Source organism: Eptesicus fuscus, chromosome 19 (genome assembly GCF_027574615.1).
Source record: "Eptesicus fuscus isolate TK198812 chromosome 19, DD_ASM_mEF_20220401, whole genome shotgun sequence".
NCBI lineage: Eukaryota > Metazoa > Chordata > Mammalia > Chiroptera > Vespertilionidae > Eptesicus > Eptesicus fuscus.
In genome coordinates, this window is record NC_072491.1 from 12,906,374 (window position 1) to 12,928,276 (window position 21,903).

The window sequence follows — 21,903 nt, forward strand, 5'->3', positions numbered from 1 at the left end:
GGTCCCGGGTTCGATTCCAGGTTGCAGGCTCGATTCCCAGTGGGCGGTGTGCAGGAGGCAGCCGATCAATGATTCTCATCATTGATGTTTCTATCTCTCTCCCTCTCCCTTCCTCTCTGAAATCAATATATATATATATATATATATATATATATATATTTTTATATATTTATTTTTTTTTTAAAGAGTGTGTCACGATAGCAGAGCGTTAAACAAGACTGAGGCCTTCGGAGCCCAGGCCCCTGCAGCTCCTCAGGCCGCCTGCCCACGAAGCCGGTGCCGGGCAGCTATGCTACTTGTTGGCTCCGGGGAAAAGACAGTAAACGCCAAGATGTAGGAACCACTGACTGCACATGATCAGGGATACCCTTCCCAGGCTCGTGGAGATTAGTCTAGATCTGTGGTCGGCAAACTGCGGCTCGCGAGCCACATGCGGCTCTTTGGCCCCTTGAGTGTGGCTCTTCCACAAAATACCACGGCCTGGGCGAGTCTATTTTGAAGAAGTGGCGTTAGAAGAAGTTTAAATTTAAAAAATTTGGCTCTCAAAAGAAATTTCAATCGTTGTACTGTTGATATTGGGCTCTGTTGACTAATGAGTTTGCCGACCACTGGGCTAGAATGATGAGTGTCAGTTGCAAATTCGGACCGTGATGGTGGAAATGGAGGTAGGATTCTTTTTCCCCTATAAAGTCTCCCCCCGTCCCCCTGTGGTAAAATACACATAACACTTTTCACGTGGACCACTTGTAAGTGTACGATCCAGAGACACTAAGACATTCACAGTGCTGTGTCACCATCACTACTCTCTACACCTAAAATGTCATCATCCCCAGCAAAAATCCTGTACCCTCAAGCAGTCACTCCTCCCCTCCCATCCCCAGCCCTGTTCTACTTCCTGTCTGTGAATTTGCCTATTCTAGGTAGAGAGGTAGAATTCTTCTCTACAATTTTTTTTCTAATGGTTTACACCCAAAGGGCCTATACTATGTGGTGTTCTGATGGCTCCTGGTTACCCTCACCTGCATGTAGATCAGATTCACTGCTGCTCTGCAGTCCATCAGCATGGAGTCGAGGGATGGGTCCATGTACCTGCACGATTCAGGAGCATTTAGTTAATTCATAGGGCACGGCTCTCGGGCCTGCGGACTGAAGGGTGCCTGCGTGCTCTCCGCAGTAATGGCCCTCTTCCTTCTGAACCAAGGCCCCTTTTCTGGCAAAGCCCCACCCCTCTACTTGCCTGGCCTTTAGTTTGTCCCTCCACCTCTTCTGTCCCCTATTTTCTTTATTCTGTAAGCTCTTGCCTGGTGGGCACTGAGAGCGAAGGTGCAAAAATATAAAACGTCAGGGGAATGGTGCGCGTCCCTGTTCACACACAGCCCCACTGCGGGTCACCAAGTCCTGCGTGGGTGTTCCCCACCCCACAATACCCGGTGCTCTCACTTGCCGGTACCCACACTCGTATGACTCCCGGTGCCCAGGCCACCCTCCTCCCTTGCCTGAGCTGCTCTGGTAACCTCCTCCCCAGACCTTCTGCCTCAGTCGTGTTCCCTCATCTCACGCTCCACATTCTAACAGGAGTGGTCTCTCCTGGGTAACCTTTCAGACCCTCCTTGCCAGAAGTCAGGTCATCTGTCCTGCTCCCCTCCAAGGCCCTCCATAGGACCCCCACTTTCATTTCCAGCTCCAGCTCTTACCCCACTCCCCTCCCCGACCCTCTCCAGCCCAACCACCTTTTCTCTCCTCTCCCTCTGCCTGGAAGGCCACTCGCCTCACCAACCTCCATCCCTGACCTGTCTGCTCCTCTTGGTGAGCCATGCCCTCACGTCCCCTCCTCTGTGCTTTCTCAGCACCCCAAGTTCATCCTGAGCACTGCTCTGATCAAACTGATCTTGATACCAAGTGTGAGGACCCTTGAGCCCAGGGCCTGGGTCCTCTTCAGAGTTTCCCCTCTGGGCCTTGGCAAAGTGACTTGCAAATAGTAGGGCTCCATGTCTGACTAACGGATCCAGCGTCAGCAGGATGAACGGAAATGACAGTCACGGTATAAGCACAGTCGCATGCTAAGAATCAACAGAAAATCAGAAAAGGGTGAAGGCAGAGGTGAGCAGAACCACTCAGATTTGTAGGGTGAATAGATGATGGAATTGGCTTAGACTAGGAAAAGGATGACAATTCTAGTTGAAGACCAACTTCATTCTGGGGTGTGGGACAAGCAGCTGAAGCATTCCTACTTATAAGCTACTATTTCACTCATGCAACCCGGGGGCAACTGTTACATCAGAGAGTTAGAGAGCCCTCAGACCCTTCCCAAATTGGGGCTCAGAGAGGCCAGGGCGGGCATCCTCTGTTCTGGAAGGGACCATATCCTCCTTGGAGAGGGAATTCATGGGCAGAGGAAAATCCATAAGACTAAGGTGATTGTTGGGAATCCCCCAGCTCGTGGCAATGGAGCTCGCCTCCCTGCCCCCATCCTGCAAGACTTCACCCCCCAAGTGGACCAGGCACCTGCAGGATCCTGTGCCAGGCTCCCCCCGGCTGGTCACCTGATCCTCGCCTCTAACAACCGAAGTGAGACCTCCTTTCCTCCCAGTTCCCATGAGCCAAGGCAATCTGCCCGGATGTGAGATGCTGGCTTGTAGGTAGACATTTTATCTTGCACTTAGGATCGAGAATTTACCAGTTTCATGAAGACATAGGCAAAGAAGAGTGTTCTATTGAAGCTTCAAGGTGAGAAACAGAATCCTCAGCTCTCCTCTGATCTCATGCTCTCTGAAGAGCTCATGAGCAACAAGTCTAAGCCCCAGGGATTGTGGTGGTTGTTGTTGTTATCATCATTATTATGCTCAAGATAACAATAATAAACAAGGCCAATATGTATTGAGCACATGGGATCATTTTATTTAACCCTCACAATAATCCTGTGAGGTAGACTCTATTCTTCTTCTTCCCATTTTACAGATAGAGAAACGGAGTCTTAGAGAGCTTAAATAATTTGGCTAAGGTTATTTGGCTAAATCCTGAGAGAGCTGAGACTTAGATTCCCATACTGTGTTCAGGAATAACTGTGCTCAGCCACTCGTTATACTAAGCAGCTTCCAGAAGAACAGCTACTCTATAGACCCTTAGATGGAACTGCTAAGGGTTTTTCCTTTTCCCTTCTCAGCGTTCCAGATTTTGACCGTTTCTCAGAATACTTCTGAATAACCGTAAATGAACTTCTAGCCTTGCTGGGAATACGTTTCCAAAATTCAAAACCGCAGACCAGAGTTCTCACAGGGCATCACAAGGTCAAGATAACTGCTATTCCTAGATTTCAAAATGCCTTTCTTTCAAGCTTCTGTGCTCAGATTACAGAATAACTGAGCTGGGAGAGAGTGAACCAAAGATGCAATCCAATACAGCCTTGGTAATGACTACAGGTTATAGGTTATGTGTGGGGGTGGGTTAGGGGCGCGTCCTGCTTCTTTTTTTTTTTTTTTTTTTCTGTTTGTTCGCTCTCTGTAGGGCCCTCTGTTTCTGGGGGAAATGGTAGTATTTTCTGCCAGGTGCCCTATTGATCTTAGGAACATGGCTGGTCCTGGCATAGATGCGCTTATTGTTGAAATCCTTTAGGAATGAAAGCTGACCACTTAGAGTTCAGATGCACTGCAGGTTGGCTGAGTCCACCCTTTGCCTTCAGGGAATACCACAGTTCAACAGATGAAGTGATCTGCTTGCCCTCCTCAACAAATTCCTTCCATCAATACAGTCAGTAATGCTTACTCACCACTTCCGGAGTCCGACCTTGCAGTCTTCCAGTTCGGAACTTCGGAGACTCACATAAGGGAGTTCAAAGTCCGCTAATTTTTTCATGACTAGAGAGAGGGGAAGGGGCATCTCATTTGGTTAAGAGAGCACTGGTAGTCTGTTTTACATCCAGGGCTTTAAAATGAGAACATAAAGCATTACTATTGCAAAGAGTAAAGTATAATAATAATAAATATATTCTCTTGCATTTGTATGTAATTTTTAGCTTTCTAAAGTTAATTCGAAAAGTAACTTTTTATCTTCATAAAATACCAGCATCTTGAGTGAGCTATATGTTATACTGGGATGCAGATGGAGAGACCGGCACACCACCATCCCCTCGGCCAAGCCAGCTCACAAAGCCCTTAACTTCACCTGCAAGCACCTCCCACATGGTGGACAAATGTAAAAAACTCTGAGATAATCTACAGCATTTCACAACTAAAAAACTTGCAGTATCTAGAAATGCACTGTAGAGAAAGCAAAAGCTACGTGAGTGGGACTGTCATCTTTTACTATCTTGTTATATCTTTTTTAAAAACCTAAGAACTTAGTTATGTCAGCTGAACTTTTTAGCAAATATTCCTTAACAAGGAAAAGTGATGGTGTGATGAGACGTCCCGATGCCTGGAGTCCTGCACTCCATTCAGAAGGGGGTTCTGGGGTGTCTTGAGGTCAGCACAGGGCGCATGGGTAAAAGTGAGACAGACATCGGATTGGGACTGGGGCTGGCACAAGAGGAAGTACAGTCACTGGAAAGACCCGACTTCCTGCTCCTGTCCATGCCACCTCCCGAGGGCTACGTGACTCCAGCTCACCCTGAACACAGACACAACCTCTCGCCCCCAAACTTTCCATCCAGGAGTGGAGAACAGCAGTAGGACCACACACTGGGACTTCCCCTGAGGGGTGCCCGCCCCTCAGCTGCGCCCCTGCATCTCTGGGCCGAGCGCCTGCCCGCGTGGCATTCCCTCTGCCCTTACCAGAGAGCTTGCCCTCCTTGCAAAACCGAATGAGAAAGAGGCCGAAGTAGCCCAAGAGCTCCCGACACAGTCCAAGTTTGTGTGACACCACCTTTAACCAAAGACAAGAAAAAGGGGTAAAAGTTAGAAGTGTCCACCATGTCTCCTGTGATGTGCAGAATTTGAAATTGCCTGTAAACACAATAAAGAGCTCTTCAATGGGCTAGCAGACCTTAAAAGAAATGTTTCCTAAATCGAAAATGGTATATACTGGTTTTAGAAAATTTAGAAATTAAAAAAAAAATAGAGTGAAGAAGAAAACAATAAATCTGTCCCACCACAATGGACACCAGCTGGCCTCAGCTGAGGCTGGTTGTCCCATCTCAGACGTGGGCGTGCCTCCCGGATCATTTTTTGGACTTTATTGTCCACTGGAGGGCAGCACTCATTCTCCGTGGACATCTGTCCTGGGACATTTCCCTTCCTGTGGGCTGAATTACCAGATATTGGGAAAAGGGATAGTCCCCACTTCTTGGCTGTCACATGAAGGTCTATGAGCTATGAGTCTTTGATACCCCAGGCCTGCTTCTCCCTGATGTCTCCAGTGAAGTTCAAGTCTAATTTGCATGGTGCTTGCCCAGTGAAATCCTCGGATCCCAGGCAAGAGCTGCCCTCATTTCATATTCCTTTTTGACCTTAACATCAAAGGGTTTTCATGTCAACACCAATGGGTGCGTTTTTACCAATGGGTTGGTCACAAGGCCGCAACGTTCCCTTCACAGGAACTTCCATCCCCACCCACCCAGCCCGCCCGCTGCCTCCATAGGACTGGCTCCTGAGTGGTTTCCTTACACACCCCACCTGAATTCCCTAGGTCACCTCTAACCCCCCAGGAACATTCTCTAACACGCCTTCACAGCACCGTGCGTGAGCCAACACTTCAGCCACGGCTCCCGGTTCTCACGGTGGAAGTGGTAGATACCAGGCTCAAAGGAGGACTTTCCTCACCAAACATTCCCTCGTGCGGCACTCTTGTGAGGGGGACGGCCTGAGTGGGTGTTCTCCGTGTAGCCTTGCAAATAAAGAGCCTGGGCACTTTTCACAACTTCTCCCCAACACTTACCCCTTCTCCCATTCTCCTTTCTCCCTCACTGTCTTTCCCACGCCCTTGCAGAAAACAAAAACCAAAAACACACGACTCCTCTACTGGGGGAGAGTGTGCTGGTAACAGATGATATCTCCTCCTAAAGTAAATATGACCCATGTCCACTCGAATTAGTTTTCTCTCTTCTCTGACTCATTCGGTGAAAACACAAGCTTACATGCCAACGCAGAGGAGTGCGGTAGAACGGGGCAGCTTTTATAACTTAACGGAGACCTAAGTACAAGCATCTTTTTGAGCGGAGCAAGCATCTAGGGAAAAAAAAGACCGTAATATTTCTGTGGAGAGCGGCTACAGTGTTTGGACAGGTCCAAGCCTTGGACTGATGAGAGGGCACAGTCCTCTCGTGCCCACGTGCAAGTCCCAGCCTGGAGGGCAGAGCCCTCCCCGCACAGTGATAGCCAACAGCTGGAGTTGTCAGCTTGAACCTCTGGTCCGAACATGTGGCCCCACGTGCCTGAGTGATGTAGGCTGCAAGTAAACAAAGCTGGATCAGGTGCATGTAACTGAGTAGGATCGAAACCCACGAGAATGCTGAAAACATCTTGACCACGCCCTTACTTTGCCTCGTGGCATCTGCTATAAAATAAAGACACGGCTTGTAGTCCGTGATGCTGTCTCTCCACCAGAGAGGCAGCGTCCCACCGAGACCCAGCTTTCATTCTCTTGTCTGTCCTTTCTCAATCCTTCACTGCCCCCTCTCAGGGTCACCCTTGGCCGTGCTGGCGCGGCACATATTTCCATCTCAGCAAACGTTAACGATGCTCCAGAACACAAGCACCGGCTATAAAATGACAATAGCACAAATGCATAAACAACAACAAAAGATGCGTTAGCTTATTGCTGGTCCTTAAAGGGCCCAGGAGGACGGGGGCGAGGTGGTCGGCAACAGCAGAGCCAGAGTGGCGGCAAGTGCTCTTGAGAAGACACGGACTGTGATTTCTAATGACAACATTTAAATGGCTCTTTCATTCCAGCGAGAGAGTGTCCAGCCCCCAGAAGAGAAGACACATTCCTGCCTGGCCACGCGCTCACTTCCCTGTGGTGGGAGTTCCACCACCGTGAGGGTAGGCCCTCCTGGGGGACGTACCTGAGGCCGATCATGTCCGTGCCATGGGTTGCACTTCCTCCCAAGCCGATGTGATTGGAGAGAAAGTACGTTTTTCTGAGATCACAAATGTATCTAGTTAAACGTCTGCTATTCGTTACCAGGGGAACTGGACGAAACAGATGAGATTGTGGAATCCTAGTCTTACCGCCCAAGTCAATACGTATTCACAGTAGCTCTAATATCAGTAACAACACCAATGATCATCCGCAGCCAAAACCACCACTGTTGATGGAGCATGGGATATTTCTAGAATTACTCAGACACTGTCTTGAAAGGTTCAGTGACTTCCCCAAACTCACACAGCTCCGATGACATTCAAATGACACCACTGCCATTTGAATCCAGGACTTGTCCTCACCCCAGCACCTGGGAGACCCGGCAGGCCCCCCGGCAGCCAGCTCCAGCTGCAGGTGTGTCCAGCGTGGCCCGGGAGCCCAGCGTGTGAAAACATGTCCATAATGACGTTGGCAGGCAGGGCAGGAGCTCCCCAGGGCTCCAAAGGCCCAACCACGTCCAAATCATCTTACAGCCGAGGCTGGGCCTGAGTTACCGGCCCGTCCCCAGAGGTATCTGTATTCACGGTCCCCACCCTCGCCATTACCCCCCTTCATTTATGGATCTGTCTCCCATTTTGTAGGTCCTGGGAGAGCAAAGGAGGGAACTGTGGTTTGGGGTTGGTATCAATTCTCTCAAGCATTAAGTATCAAGTTCTTTGATGCTGTTTAGGAAGATCGTTCTGGAAATCTGTGCAGAAGATGAGCAGGGAGACTATTTGCGGGGGGAGGTGCTGTAGAATGATGAGGATGATGAGGACTTGAACTAGGGGTGCGGGGGTAGAAAGGAGAAAACAGGAGAGGGGGCTGACTAGGAGAAGCCGAGGGTCACTTCTCAATGGATGGCCTCAGCCACCAGGTGAGTGCCATGAGAAGGGTGGGGTGGGGTGTGTGCAGTGACTTTAGCAGGAAGAAATGTCCAAAATGATGGTGCCAGGCGGAGCCAAGATCTTCTGAGGCCAGGAGGACACGAGCAGGCTTAAATCTCTGGGCTAGAGTCACGATGTGGAGAATTTCACACACACACACACACACACACACTCACACACACACACACGCACACACGTGCTCCAGGTCTTAGGTGAAGGCCACCTGAGAGCTGGGGGCCCAGCAGGGAGCACTTCTGTCCACTTCAGCTCAGGAGGCATCAGATGCCGTGACCCCAGCACAAGAAGGTCCTGCCTTTGGCGGGTTGGTCCTAGAAACTTCCCGCTTCCCCCTGCTGATAACTTTATATTCTGTGTGTATGTTTCCCTGCGGGATTAGAACGAAAACCCTCCAAAGAAAAGGGGGGGGGGGCCTGGGACAGTGTGGGTGTGAGGAGATGGTGTCCCCGCCCCAGCCCAGCTCAGAGGGAGGACAGGCCCAGGGCGGAGCTGAGCGCGGCCACGCCTGGCGGAGGGGCCAGTGCTCTCTGGGTCTCACCCTGGAGTCCTCAACGAACTAGGACTCAGGTCCGGCTCAGAACCGGACCTGCTGGGCTGTTGGCTTCAGGGTTTTCGCTGTGAGGGAGGAGGGACGACTGGTTTTGCCTTTGAGAAACCCGAGTCACTCTCTCCCAGAACCTGTCGCAGCCCACCTGGGTGCGGCCTGTTCTGGGCCCCACTCTCCTTTCTGTCCCCCGCCACGGAGCACCCCGTAAGGAAGCGCTTGGCGTGTTCCCAGGGCACATCCCCGGCCCAGTGCCAGGGAACGGACAGCTGGCGTGGGAAGGCCTAGGAGACGCTGGAAAGTCGGTGCCCACGGGGAGGGTGAAAGCAGAGGCCTGGGGCGCAGGCTGGAGCTCGGGTTCCAGGCCAGTCTCCCAGAAAATCCCGGCATCTCTACAGGTGGATCACCCAGCGTGGAAGGGCAGCGGGAAGCTTCCAGAAGGTGACCGTATCCTGGTCCCTGCCTTCCAACAGTGCTCCCCGCCTCCCGTTCCTCCCGGGGCTGCAGTGTGGGTCGCGTTTACCTCCAGGACCCTTTCGGCGGTGTCCGAGGTGAGGATCTCGACTTCAATGCTCCTCCCGTCGGGCAGAAGTATGTCCAGGGAGGCTGTCTTGGCGGCGATGCCGAACGTGTCCTGCGAGCACAGGGAAGGCACGGTCAGCGCGCGGGTCCCCAGTGGGGCCCTCACAGGGGGACAGTCATCAGCGTCCTCTCCCGGCCCCGAGGGTCACACCCAGAGGCACACGAGATCCCAGGGCAGAAATTTGGGGCATGGAGTTTGGGGAGGGGGTGGGGGCGGGCAGAGCAGGGGTTGGGAGGGGTCTGGAGAGGTGCCAAGGCAATGCGATGACATGGAGCTGGAATAACTTCCAAATAAACAACACGGCATCCATTTTAGGGGAAAAAATCATCCACATGACCTTGGTGGTTTCAGATTTTAACTTGCTTTTAATATTCCCAAGCATCCCTGTCAGGAGCCAAGAGTTGGTCAAAGGATTAACTCTGACCTTACTTCAGTAAGTTACTGAAACAGAAACTCACGGGAACTAGGCCCACCTCCTCTTGCCTGAGGACAAAGCATTCTTTCCATAGTTGCCCCTCAACCGCCATATTCTTTATCTATAGTCAGCACCCTTTACGACCTTAGTCAATTATCTAAGTCCACATGACCCGTTCAGCCCCCATCTCTCCTAGACATCTCCCCTTCTAGAAACCACATATAAGGAACGATGTAAAAATAAAATTTCGAGGCTTGATCAGAAACCCCTTTGTCTTGCCTCCATTCTTTGCGTCCCTTGTCTGTCTCTCATTCTCTTAGGTGCGCCGCCTCGGTACCCCCATTAGAAGACCCCGCTGGCCGGGGCACATCCCGAAAAGTCCATAGAACGCAATAATGTAGGATTCTGCTACAGCAAAAGCCTACGTGTGTGAGCTGAGGCCTGGATGTGGAAGCAAGCTGCCATCTGTGTGTGGGCGCCCACTGAGGGCAGCGCCCCAGCTCGGCACAGCTCTGCCCGTGTGCACGATTCCCGAGGGCATGTGGGATGCTCGGGCGGAGTCAAACCAGGGGCCTGTGCGGCTCCTGGATGGAGCGCTCTAAACTATCAAGGTCACACCAGGGACACCGAGGCCCTCGGGGTTTATGGAAGTTCGAAGCTGAGAGTGACTGGTGTTCAGCTTCTATAGAGAGAGGCCCTGGGAGGAGGCACGGCCAGGGGCTGCCCCGACGGGCCCCACAGGGTGGCTGTACCCGGTGGGGTGCTGTTTCTAGCACCTCCCAAAGGGGGTCCTGTCAGTCACAGAGCGGCCTCATCTCTGGGGAGGCTGACCCAGGTCACGGACTCTCACCCCGGTCCTATGACAGGCTGAAGCCCTGATCCCTAAGCTCCACGCTGTGCAGCGGGTTCACGCTCTCCTGGGCGGTTAGAATGGCACTCGTCATGGCGCATCCTTGGTAGCACTGGGAGCCCCTCAAACCACGTTCTGTGTTCCGAGCCAGAGTATTAGTAACACAGTAATAGTAACCCGGGGGCGGAGTGGGTGGGGGGGAATCTCATTTTAGTGACTAACTTCTTTGCGTCCAGCCCAGGTCACCTTCCTGCTTGGCATCAGGAGAGGAGCCCAAAGGACCGTCTGAAGCTTGTTTGGAGACCACAGAGTTGGGGCTCAGGTAGGCTGACCAGGCGAAACCCTCCCCCCTTAACAGGCAAACTCCCCTTTCCTGCACCCGCCGCCCACCCCCACCCCACTCACAGACACAACAGGTGAGACAGCCGGCTTCGGAGGGAATGGAGGAGGGATCCAAAACTCAATCACATCGCCCAGTTACCTCCAAAGTCCAATCCCCCCACACTGGTGACAGGCTTATTTTTTCTAATTTTGTTATCAAAAGGCAAGCTTTGACTTTAAATTTTAACTCTCCCCCTTCACCCCAATACTTACAATTACTAAGTGTCTATGAGTCTGAGCCTAAGTGCTTTAGAAGACAGAATCTACTGTTTTCCAAATTCGAAGGATTGGTCCCCCCAAAAAAACAAGATGTATTTTTGTTTTGTTATCCTCACCTGAGGATATTTTTTCCATTGGTTTTTAGAGAGAGTGGAAGGGAGTGAGGAGAGAGGGAAGGGGAGGGGGGCGGGGGAAGAGAGAGAGAGAGAAGAGAGAGAGAGAGAGAGAGAGAGAGAGAGAGAGAGAGCAAAGGGGTAGGAGTTCCCCCAGGGCAGATAGTCCCTTTCTAGGTACACCTGGGTTCTTAAAGGCTCTTGGCCCATAACCACAAACATCTCTTACCTCAGGGGAAAACCACTCACGAAATGAATGGGGGAAAGTGTCACTGATTTTTGATAAGATTCTAAAGAAAAGCTAGTGTTCATTTAGGTTACCTCAAGGTAACTCCCAAGGCAAACCAGATGGCAGACCAGTAAGACATCTAAACTACAGGAACAGTTAAAATGATATGAATGCACGTCTTTGTTCAATTCTCCTGCAAAAGAAAAGCGAGGAAGCATTTGGATTGCTAGAGCGAGTCAGATTGTGGGTGGTCCTGACATCAGGCGATGGAGGGTTTTATTTAAAAGGCACCTGGTGGTTCTGGATAGGGAAGGGGAGGGCAGGGGGGAAGGGCAGTTACAGGAAGGTTTGGCTGGCAGCGGTGAGGATGGGCTGGAAGAGTCTGGAGGATGGGGGAGGCCAGGGAGGTTGGCTGCAGTACTCGGTGTGAGCGTCTGGGCCGGACCACCTGGTTCCGAAGCACCATCCGCACAGCGGACGGCTTGGGTTGCCAGCCTACCTCCCGCATGCGCTGCATGTGACCTGCGAAAAGCTGGACAGGGTACCTCCCTTGTGTCCCTCTTCTTCGCTCTAAAATAAAGTTGTGGGCTTGATTCCCAGAAGGGGGCGTGCAGGAGGCGGCCGGTCGATTATGTTTCTCTCTCATTGATGTTTCTCTCCCCCTCTCCCTTCCTCTCGCTCTTACAAAAAAAGCAATATGCCCTAGCCGGTTTGGCTCAGTGGATAGAGCGTCCGCCTGTGGACTGAAAGGTCCCAGGTTCTAGTCAGGTCAAGGGCACATGCCCAGGTCGCAGGCTCCATCCTCAGTAGGGGGCATGCAGGAGGCAGCAGATCAATGATTCTCATCATTGCTGTTTCTCTCTCTCTCCCTCTCCCTTCCTCTCTGAAATCAATAAAAATATATATTTTTAAAAAGCAATGAAAACATCTTTAAAATAATTAAAATGCTAGATCACGATATGAGGAACTGTAGTTGATGGTTTCACTGCTGCACACTGTTGGGCCCTGAGGGCAGAAATGAGACAGAGTCGGATGACTGAACTTCAGCTCCTCCCCAGCACTACGTGTCCGGGAACAGCTGGCTCACCAAGCACAGAACCTTCAAAATTGAGGGACTGCCCGGGAAGACCTGGCCAGGCACCTGGCCAAACCCTGAAATAAAGGAGGAAAGAAACATGACCAACTAAGGGTAAAACATATGCCTCCAAAAAATGATGCCACCGAGGCGATGAACATGATGGATGTATTAATAAGAATATGGCTTCTCTGAACTCAGATCTCTAAGAACAGATAAAAGCCTCAGGAAAGAGGCAAGATAGTCAAAGGCTATAAAAGCAAGCTGGCAAAGTTCACAGAAGAAATGAAAGGGGAAAATAAAACCATCGTGAAAATCTTATCGGAAGAAGCAAGAAGAGACGCTGTTGAACGCAGCTGTAGCACAAGGCGTGGGCAGAAAGGAATAGAGGGAAATACTGGAGCCAAATCAGGTAAAAATCTTTCACGTTACCTGGAAAAACAGGCATTCAGAGCTTCGATACCCTGGAATAGTTTTTAAAAACCATATTGCACACACAAAAAGATGATAGAATCAAGACCAAACATCCCTCTGTGTACTGACAGAGAATGATTAAAATATAAGGTTCAAACAGTGCGTAGGTGTGTGTGACTATTTGTAACACAAAAATGATATACATACATGTGAATGTTTGTATGTGTACAGACATGTGAAGAACATACATTAAACTGTAAACCAGAGTTGACTCTGAGGTGTGGGGTGGTTACTTTTATCCTGGACCCTTGTGTGCTGTTTGAATGTTACCACTATCATCACCTCCACAACTAACTTTTCAAAGAAAAGGAAAGTGTGTGTGTGTGTGTGCGTGTGTGCGCGCGCGCGCACGCACGCGTGCATGTGTATTTTTATCCTCACCCAAGGATACTTTTATTGACTTGAGAGAGAGAGAGAGAGAGAGAGAGAGAGAGAGATTGAGAGGTATAGGAAAGAGAAACATCAATCGGTTGTTTCCCGCACAGGCCTGAACTAGGGATCAAACCCACAACCTTTTGGTGTATGGAACAATGATTCAAACAACTGAGTCACCTGGCCAGGGCTGTGTATTTCTTAAACGATCAAGTATATGTGTAAATACAAATGACTACACAATAGAAGCTCTACGGTCATTTCTTACATTGAGTTGACCAGTATATACACTGAGTGGCCAGATTATTATGATCTCTGAACGCATAATAATCTGTCCACTCAGCAGTGTGTGTGTGTGTGTGTCTGTGTGTGCGTGTGTGTGTGTGTGTGTGTGTATATATATATATATTAGAGGCCCGGTGCATGAATTCGTGCATGGGTGGGGTCCGGCTAGCCTGGCCAGGGGGAGGGGACATGGACAGTTGGCCGGTCTGCCTGCTGGTCAAACTCCTGGTTGAGGGGACAATTTGCATATTAGCCTTTTATTATATAGGAGTATTATATAGGATATACACTGAGTGGCCAGATTATTATGCATTCTGAGATCATAATAATCTGGCCACTCAGTGTATATCAACACAGTTAAATGACTGAATAAATAAAATTTGCTTCCACGTTTTACAAATCAGATCAAGGTATCATTCTTCCCCGAACTAGGGACCCAGTTCAATGCCACCACATCATTGTGCAACTAAGCCTTTCGAAGTTTTTCCATTCAGTCAAGAACATACCGTCAGGCAGAAAGGTGTTCCCATATGTACAAACTAGAAGGAGTGGTGTGCTCAACAACGTACTTGGGAAAGTTTCAGCCTCTCTGTGTACTGACATGGAATGTGGTCACGTGGGCAGTGGTTTAGCCCAACAAAGGAAAGTGAGCTGCTGTATGTCACTCTGTTCAGATGGATTTTCTCTGTGATCCACTTATAATACAACTAGTGTCCCCGTGCACGGATTCGTGAACATTGGAAGGAAATTAATTAGAAGAAATATTTTAATATCGCTATTCACCCTTTCTCTATAATAGAAGTGTCAACCAAATTCACGATTGACAATGACATATCGAAACACACGTGTGCGATTGGCACCAGCGAGAGCTTTATATGTATCTCGCATGTGCGAGTCAACTTAGCCATATAGATAGATAGATAGATAGATAGATAGATAGATAGATAGATTAGGAGCAGAGAATGTACAAGTAATGGTGGCATGGCCATTACTGCTGCCCTGCTGGCTCCACCATAACACATTTGGGAATTTCAGCTACAGAAGTGGCATCCTGCCCGGCTGACAAGGCTCAGTGGCTGAGCATTGACCTATGAACCAGGAGGTCACATTTTGATTCCTGACAGAGCACATGTTCGGTTGCGGGCTCGATCCCCAGGAGGGGGCGTGTGGGAGGCAGCCGACCAATGATTCTCTCTCATCATTGATGTTTTTATCTCTCTCTCTCTCTCTCTCTCTCTCCCTCCCTCTCTCTCTGAAATCAACAAAAATTTTTAAAATCAAAAACAAAGAAGTGGAATTCCTGCATTATCATGGGGCCCTTCATGATACAAGGCTCTCGGACCAGTTTTGAAGTGTACAATACTTAAAAAGGTAGCTGCTTTATTAAATGAGCAAAGTCAAGTGACACACTTAATTTTCCATCCAGAATCTAAACGTCCAAAAGAACAAAATAGGAACCACCCTCCGAAGTGCTCCAAGTGAACGTGTGTTACCCGAGTCCAGGCTCCGTGGGGCCGGAAACACACGCGTGGTTCACGTAGAGACCTGTTCCGCAGCGAAACAATGACCTTAACAAAGAAGAGCAAGCTTACCAGCTGCACCCGCTTTAAAAAATCAACGAAGACATCACTTCTCAACATGTTTGGGTCCACGGTCACTGAAAAACATGGACATGGAGCCAGGTTAGCATGGGGCTGGGCTAACTTCCCTATTACCCTGCTCTGACCTTCGGGAACGCTCCAGGCCTTGCTGCCCCCTTGAAGGCAGTAGAGCTTGTGACCTCTCAAATACATCAAAATCTGCACAGCTTGCTTCCCCCAGGCAGCCCGGACGACAACACGAACCCATCACAGCAAGCCCAGGGGACCGTGTCCAGGAATCTCACTGTACTCGTGCAAACCCGAGTTGCTCACTATCCACCTGCCGAAGAGGAGGCACGGGTCACGCCGATGCCACGGGTAAAGGCCAGGCCTGGGCACTGACCCCGTAAGCGCTGTGAGCACCTCTGAAAGGGCCAGCGGTGAAAGGAGCATGTCTCTGAGATGTGAGGAAACAAACCGAGAGAGAATGAAAATTCAAAACTTATTACATTTTGAGCTTGAAAGGGCTTATCGAGCAGGTCTGAAAGAGAGAGGTATATTCTCCATTACAAAAGACAAATGGGAAATAGATGACTTCTAGAATTTTCATTGGCTATGCTTAAAAAAAATATGCAGCCATGAGAAATAAGGAAATAAACGGCTGACCTAGAATGATCTGTAAAATATATATTTTAAGAGGGAAAAAACAGCATACAAAAGAAAAAAACTTTTTTTCTTTTGCTATGAAGGACATCAGTGGGATAGTTGGTGAGGTTTGAATAAGGTCTCTACGTAACATTATTGTATCACTGTTAATTTCCTGATTTTGATAACTAACTGTACTGTGGTTATAGAAGGGAATGTCCTTGATCTTAGGAAGTACACACAGAACTATGTAAAGGCAAAGTGGCTTGTGTGTACAACACAAGTATCTCAATAAATTATAGACAATATATATGAATATGTAGACACACGTGCGGGGGAAGTGAGAGAGAATGATAAGGCATATGTAAAATGTTAACATTTGGGAAGTCTGGGTGAAGAGTTCACAGACATTTTTGCATTACTTTTTGCAACTTTTCTGTAAGTCAGAGAATCTTTCAGAATAAAAAGCTTTTAAAAATCAGATACAGACAAATGTATAGAGTAAGTTTCAATTAGTGTTGGACAAACAGAGGTGTACACACACAACAGTATACACACAGATGGTTTCTGAGGAATACACAAGCCACTTGTAATAGCATGTGCTTCTAAAAGTTTGGAGGCCTGGGGTGGGAGGGAATGTACCTTTCATTGTATACAGTTGACCCTTGAACAATGCAGGGGTTAGGGGTTCTGACCCCCATGCAGTCGAATATCACAGTATAACTTTTGACTCCCCCCAAAACTTAACTACTAATACCCTACTGTTGACCAGAAGCCTTACTGGTAAGATAAACAGTCGATTAACATGTATTTTGTATGTTATGTGTATTATGTACTATATTCTTTCTATAAAGGAATCTAGAGAAAAGAAAGGTATTTTTAAAATCAAATATAAATACATATTACATGATTCCATTTATCGGAAATGTGTCCAGAAGAAGCAAAGCTATAAAGACAGAAATGAGTGTAGTGGGTGACTGCCGGAAACCGAACATTGACACTTTGTAGTTAAATATGAAAAGGGAATCCGGAATGCTTTGGTCAACCTTAATCGCTCTGAATGGTCAGAGCTAGTCACTCATTGTTTAGTTGAGACATTGGTAGTTAAAGAATCTCTCACCTGTTAATCATATGTAAATTTTTGCTGATTGTCTTTTGTTGTAATTTCCTGCCTAAAGGATATGGGTGTATCTCAGAACCCCAATAAAAGGGATGGCAAAGGCCAGACCAGTGAGCAGTCCTCCCCCTAGAGATGGACTCCCGCCTGGCCCCCATTTTCCCAAATTGATTCTTTTCTAGCTTCTCTTCATTTTGATTGCAGCCTTCTCCAGAAACCGGACCTGAACGGGATCTCTGAAACACGCGGGACGTGACAAGGGATTCCCACAGGTGACAGGGGCTAGTAGGGGAGAGGACTAGGGGGTGACTTATAATAGGCATGAGTTTCTTTTTGGGGTGATAAAAATGTTCTCAAATTAGACCATGGTGACAGGTGCACAATCCTGTAAATATAACCACGGAATTGTACACTTTAAATGAGTGGATTTCATATTGTGCAACCTACATCTCATTAAAACAAACAAAAAAATCCAAATACCTACCATTTTGCAAATAATGTTCCAACTGGTCCCTCCTCTCATTAGCCATAGATGTGGTCATCGCGAGGTAGTACTTTGGTGGAAAGGGAGGCAGGCAATTTCCAAAGACCCGTCTCAGCTGAAAGATCCAGAAAACACACATTTATGGCAAAGAGCCTCCAATTCAAGGTTGGTGAGGTACCAAAGACGCCTCTTAGGGCACATCTCATTCCAGCACTTTACTTACAATTAACTCTTCCTAATGAAGCAAAAGCAAGCAAGCAAGCAAACAAACCTCCTAGGTCAGTGGTCGGCAAACTCATTAGTCAACAGAGCCAAATATCAACAGTACAACAATTGAAATTTCTTCTGAGAGCCAAAAACCGACTTCTGCGCATGGGCCACGAAGTTTCAATCACACTGTATGCGCGCGCCCGCATGTGGTATTTTGTGGAAGAGCCACACTCAAGGGGCCAAAGAGCCGCATGTGGCTCGCGAGCCGCGGTTTGCCGACCACTGTCCTAGATAATAGTATGGTGATTACCATATGGAAATGGGGAGATATAGGCAAAGGGTGCATGAATTCGTGCATGGGTGAGGTCTGGCCAGCCTGGCCACGGGGAGGGGACATGGGCGGTTGGCCGGCCTGCCTGCTGGTCGAACTCCTGGTCGAGGGGACAATTTGCATATTAGCCTTTTATTATATAGGATATACACTGAGTGGCCAGATTATTATGCGTTCAGAGAGCATAATAATCTGGCTACTCAGTGTAGCTGTGCTTTACACACATGTATTCCTTACTTTGTCAGCTGAGGGCCTAGAAACAACAACATGGCAGTGGCAAAAAACACAGGTAGTGCCCGGATCGGGGTTTCTAATACTGTTCTCCAATAAAAGCTACCAGTGCTCCATGGAGAAATGGCTGACCTGGGACTGAGGCAGGAAATATGCAAGATGAGTCTGAGGCATCTTGTAGCACCAGAAAATAGGGAAGTGCTCAGGAAAAAAAAAAAGAATCAGCAATAGGGATATAGCAAAGAGACACAGGAGCAAACTGAAAGAGTTCCCATGCGCTGGAGCTGGAACAAGCTGAGCAACAAAATAGTCATATTGAAGTACAGCCCAAAGGATAAAGTCACTATCCAGGAGTCCATACAAATATAAATGATTGAATAGATAGATAGATAGATAGATAGATAGATAAGAGAGAACAGACAAGTCTTCTGTGCAGAAGAATCTCAAATAATTTATGTAGACACTCATCCCACAAGGAGAAAGAGTATAACTCCCAACCCTAAGCGTGGGCTACACACAGTGACTTGCTTCCAAAAATACACTGTGGAAGGGGAGATAAGAGTCAGTTTATAGTGGCCAACCCCGCCAATCACGACCTCAGCCAGGAGATCCAAGTTCACACCCACAGTGATGAGTCCCGCTGATAGTGGCTGCCCTTTATAGGATCTGATGACAAGGGCCCTTGACCTCTGTGGTCTGCCTCCCAAAAACACATCACCGCAGTCTAGGCATGTGAAAACATCAGATTCCAATAGAGGAACAGTCCTCACAATACCTGACCAGCACGCCTCAAAACAGTCCAGGTCAGGCGTCCTCAAACTACGGCCCGCGGGCCACATGCAGGTGTTTTTGCCGTTTTGTTTTTTTTTTACTTCAAAATAAGATATGTGCAGTGTGCATAGGAATTTGTTCATAGTTTTTTTTTTTAAACTATAGTCCGGCCCTCCAACGGTCTGCGGGACAGTGAACTGGCCCCCTGTTTAAAAAGTTTGAGGTCCCCTGGTCCAGGTCATTCATAACAATGAAACCTAAGAAACTGTCACAGTGAAGAGAAGCCTTAGGGACGTGACAACTAAATGTAATGTGGTGTCCTGGTTGGGGTCGTGGAACAGAAATAGGACACCACGCCCTAACCGGTGTGGCTCAGTGGATAGAACGTCAGCCTGCGGACTGAAGGGTCCCAGGTTCGATTCTGGTCAAGGGCATGTACCTCGGTTGTGGGTACATCCCCAGTAGGGGGTGTGCAGGAGGCAGCTGTGTTTCTCTCTCATCGATGTTTCTAACTCTCTATCCCTCTCCCTTCCTCTCTGTAAAAAAATCAATAAAATACATTAAAAAAAAAAAAAGAAATAGGACACCAGGTAAACACTGAAGTCTGAATAAATTATAGACTCCAGTTAATAATATTATAGCAACACTGGTTCATTAACTGTAACAAATGCACCATTCTAACGGAAAACAAGAGGGAAAACCGGGTACAGGGTATCTAGAAATTCTGTACTATCTTTGCAATTCTTCTGTAAATCCACAGCTGGTCTGCAAAACTAACGTTTATTTTGAACAAACTGAATTCTGGCTTCTCTTGAAAAATCAGAAGGTCTGGAATCACTGGGTTCCCATTCTCTCAAGCAACCATCCCCTTCAGAGACCAGGCAGTTCCACCTCCCCCGTGCCTCTCACCTGAGCTGTGCCTCTCATTTAAATGACCAGTCTGACTCCTGTAGCCATTTAAGTTTGCAAACTTTCTTCTAAATCTGGCAGTATAAAGTTCTGTTTCTTTTCCATTCACGGACATGTTCCTGCCATGTCAGAGACTGTCCAAAGGCATCTGCCCCACAGGACAACTCAAACTTCCTGGGATTTATACACCCTCCCCTCCCCTCCCCCCAGCATCTCTGCTAACTCCATTAAATAGAAGCAGAACCCTGTCTTCTTTGCATGCAATTATTACTTTTTTATTAACTGATTAAGTGATCTTTAAAAGGTGATTGTCTTCCTTGGCACATGCTCATAAATGGCGCAGGTGCTCCCAAATTGCTTGGGATCACAGCAGGGCTGTCTGGGTTAAGCATCTCCAAGAGAGCATCTTGCAGCAGCCTCCACCCTCAGGCCAAGATCTGGGGAGAAAGTCAGCAAGAATTCAGGTTCCAATACCCATCACAGAGCAAAAACTCTCCCAGCAGGTTTTACAGCCTGAGCTGATTTCTCAAAGAATCCTTCCCCTCCCTTCTCTAATACTGCTGGAAGGGGGAAGATAAACATACAACAAGCTGTAGGTAAGTCTGCCAAAAGTCACTCACAAGTTCTTCAACTCTATGGAAATAGAGCATTTCCTACTGGCATCAGACAGCACACAGTTTAGGTATAAAGCCCAGCAGCATCCTGAGAAAGAATTACCTGGTATGATCGTTTAGCCTACTCTTTCAAAAAATTATTTCAAAAGAACAAAAGGAAAACACTTCTTCTGTTCTTGTATTATGACATGTTTTTGTTTGGACATTTTTTAAAGACAATGTTCAGATAATATGTACTTTAAAATATATATTTTTATGGATTTCAGAGAGGAAGGGAGAGGGAGAGTGAAACATCAATAATGAGAGAGAATCATCGATTGGCTGCATCCTGCAAGCCCCCTACTGGGGGATTGAGCCCGCAACCTGGGCATGTGCCTTTGGCAGGAATTGAATCTGGGACCCTTCAGTCTGCAGGCCGACGCTCTATCTACTGAGCCAAGCTAGCTAGAGCCAGGTAATATGTACTTTAATCCCAGCACAATCTCTTGCCCCAGTTTCTCCATTGTGCAGTTCTGCCTTTTAACAGGAAGACTTAACTGGCCAACTGTGAAATATCACCTCCCTCCCACTCTATGCACTCACAGCCCCATACCCACCCCAGAGCACTGACCTGGGACCAGTGAAATTACAGACACAAACAGTGGCCTTTCTACATCTTTATTTCTAATGTTGACTCATTCATACCACTACTCTGAGACCCCTTATAATAAAAATCCCAGATTCTTGGGATAAAGAGACAAAGCTCAAAGCAATCTGGGCTGTGGCATCTGATACCAAAGACCATCAGCCTGAAGCTTGTATATCATCCTATTTAGTCTTCAAACTGCCCCCTGAGTTAGATGATCATCATCACCATTAACACATCCTTCCACCTTGATGAGGGTACCTGACAACATTCCTCCACCTTGACATTACTTGACAAGAGGTAACCTGAAACTCGGGGAGATAAAGTGACTGAAACCAAGGTGCTACAAGCTAATGAGCGGCGAATTTGGACACTGTCTTTTCACTACGTTTTCCTTCTCCTCCCCCTCATTTTTTTTCTCCTTCCCCAAATCCCTAGTGAGAACCTACTAAAGTAGGATTCTGTGCTGGGTATGCATGCCTGCCGCCTTCATTCATTCCTTTATTTAAATACTAGAGGCCCGGTGCACAAATTAGTGCACCAGTGGGGTCCCTCTGCCTGGCCTGCAGGATCGGGCCTAAACCAGCTCTCCAACATCCCCCAAGGGGTCCCGGATTGCAAGAGGGCACAGGCCAGGCCGAGGGACCCCACCGGTGCACAATCAGGGCCGGTGAAGGATGTGGGAGGTTGGCCAGCTGGGGAGGGAACGTGGGAGGGCTCCAGGGTATGTCCGGCCCATCTCACTCAGTCCCGATTGGCCGGACCCCAGCAGCAAGCTAACCTACCAGTTGGAGTGTCTACCCCCTGGTGGTCAGTGCACATCATAGCAAGCGGTTGAGCATCCTTAGCATATCATTCGCATATTACACTTTGATTGGTTGAACA

The 21,903-nt window shown here is 48.2% G+C and overlaps 1 protein-coding gene across 1 annotated transcript in view; it reads right to left on the reverse strand.

Annotated features, from left to right (window-relative positions):
* Positions 1 to 21,903, reverse strand: part of SNX31 (sorting nexin 31) — a 78,403-nt gene that overhangs the window by 20,350 nt on the left and 36,150 nt on the right. Inside the window, exons 3-8 of the mRNA XM_054708744.1 lie at positions 17,328 to 17,442; positions 15,094 to 15,158; positions 9,029 to 9,139; positions 4,770 to 4,860; positions 3,767 to 3,854; positions 1,020 to 1,089 (exon numbers count right to left, since the gene is read on the reverse strand). Of these exons, the coding sequence (XP_054564719.1) occupies positions 1,020 to 1,089; positions 3,767 to 3,854; positions 4,770 to 4,860; positions 9,029 to 9,139; positions 15,094 to 15,158; positions 17,328 to 17,442 (540 nt within the window). The remainder of the gene's footprint in view (positions 1 to 1,019; positions 1,090 to 3,766; positions 3,855 to 4,769; positions 4,861 to 9,028; positions 9,140 to 15,093; positions 15,159 to 17,327; positions 17,443 to 21,903) is intronic.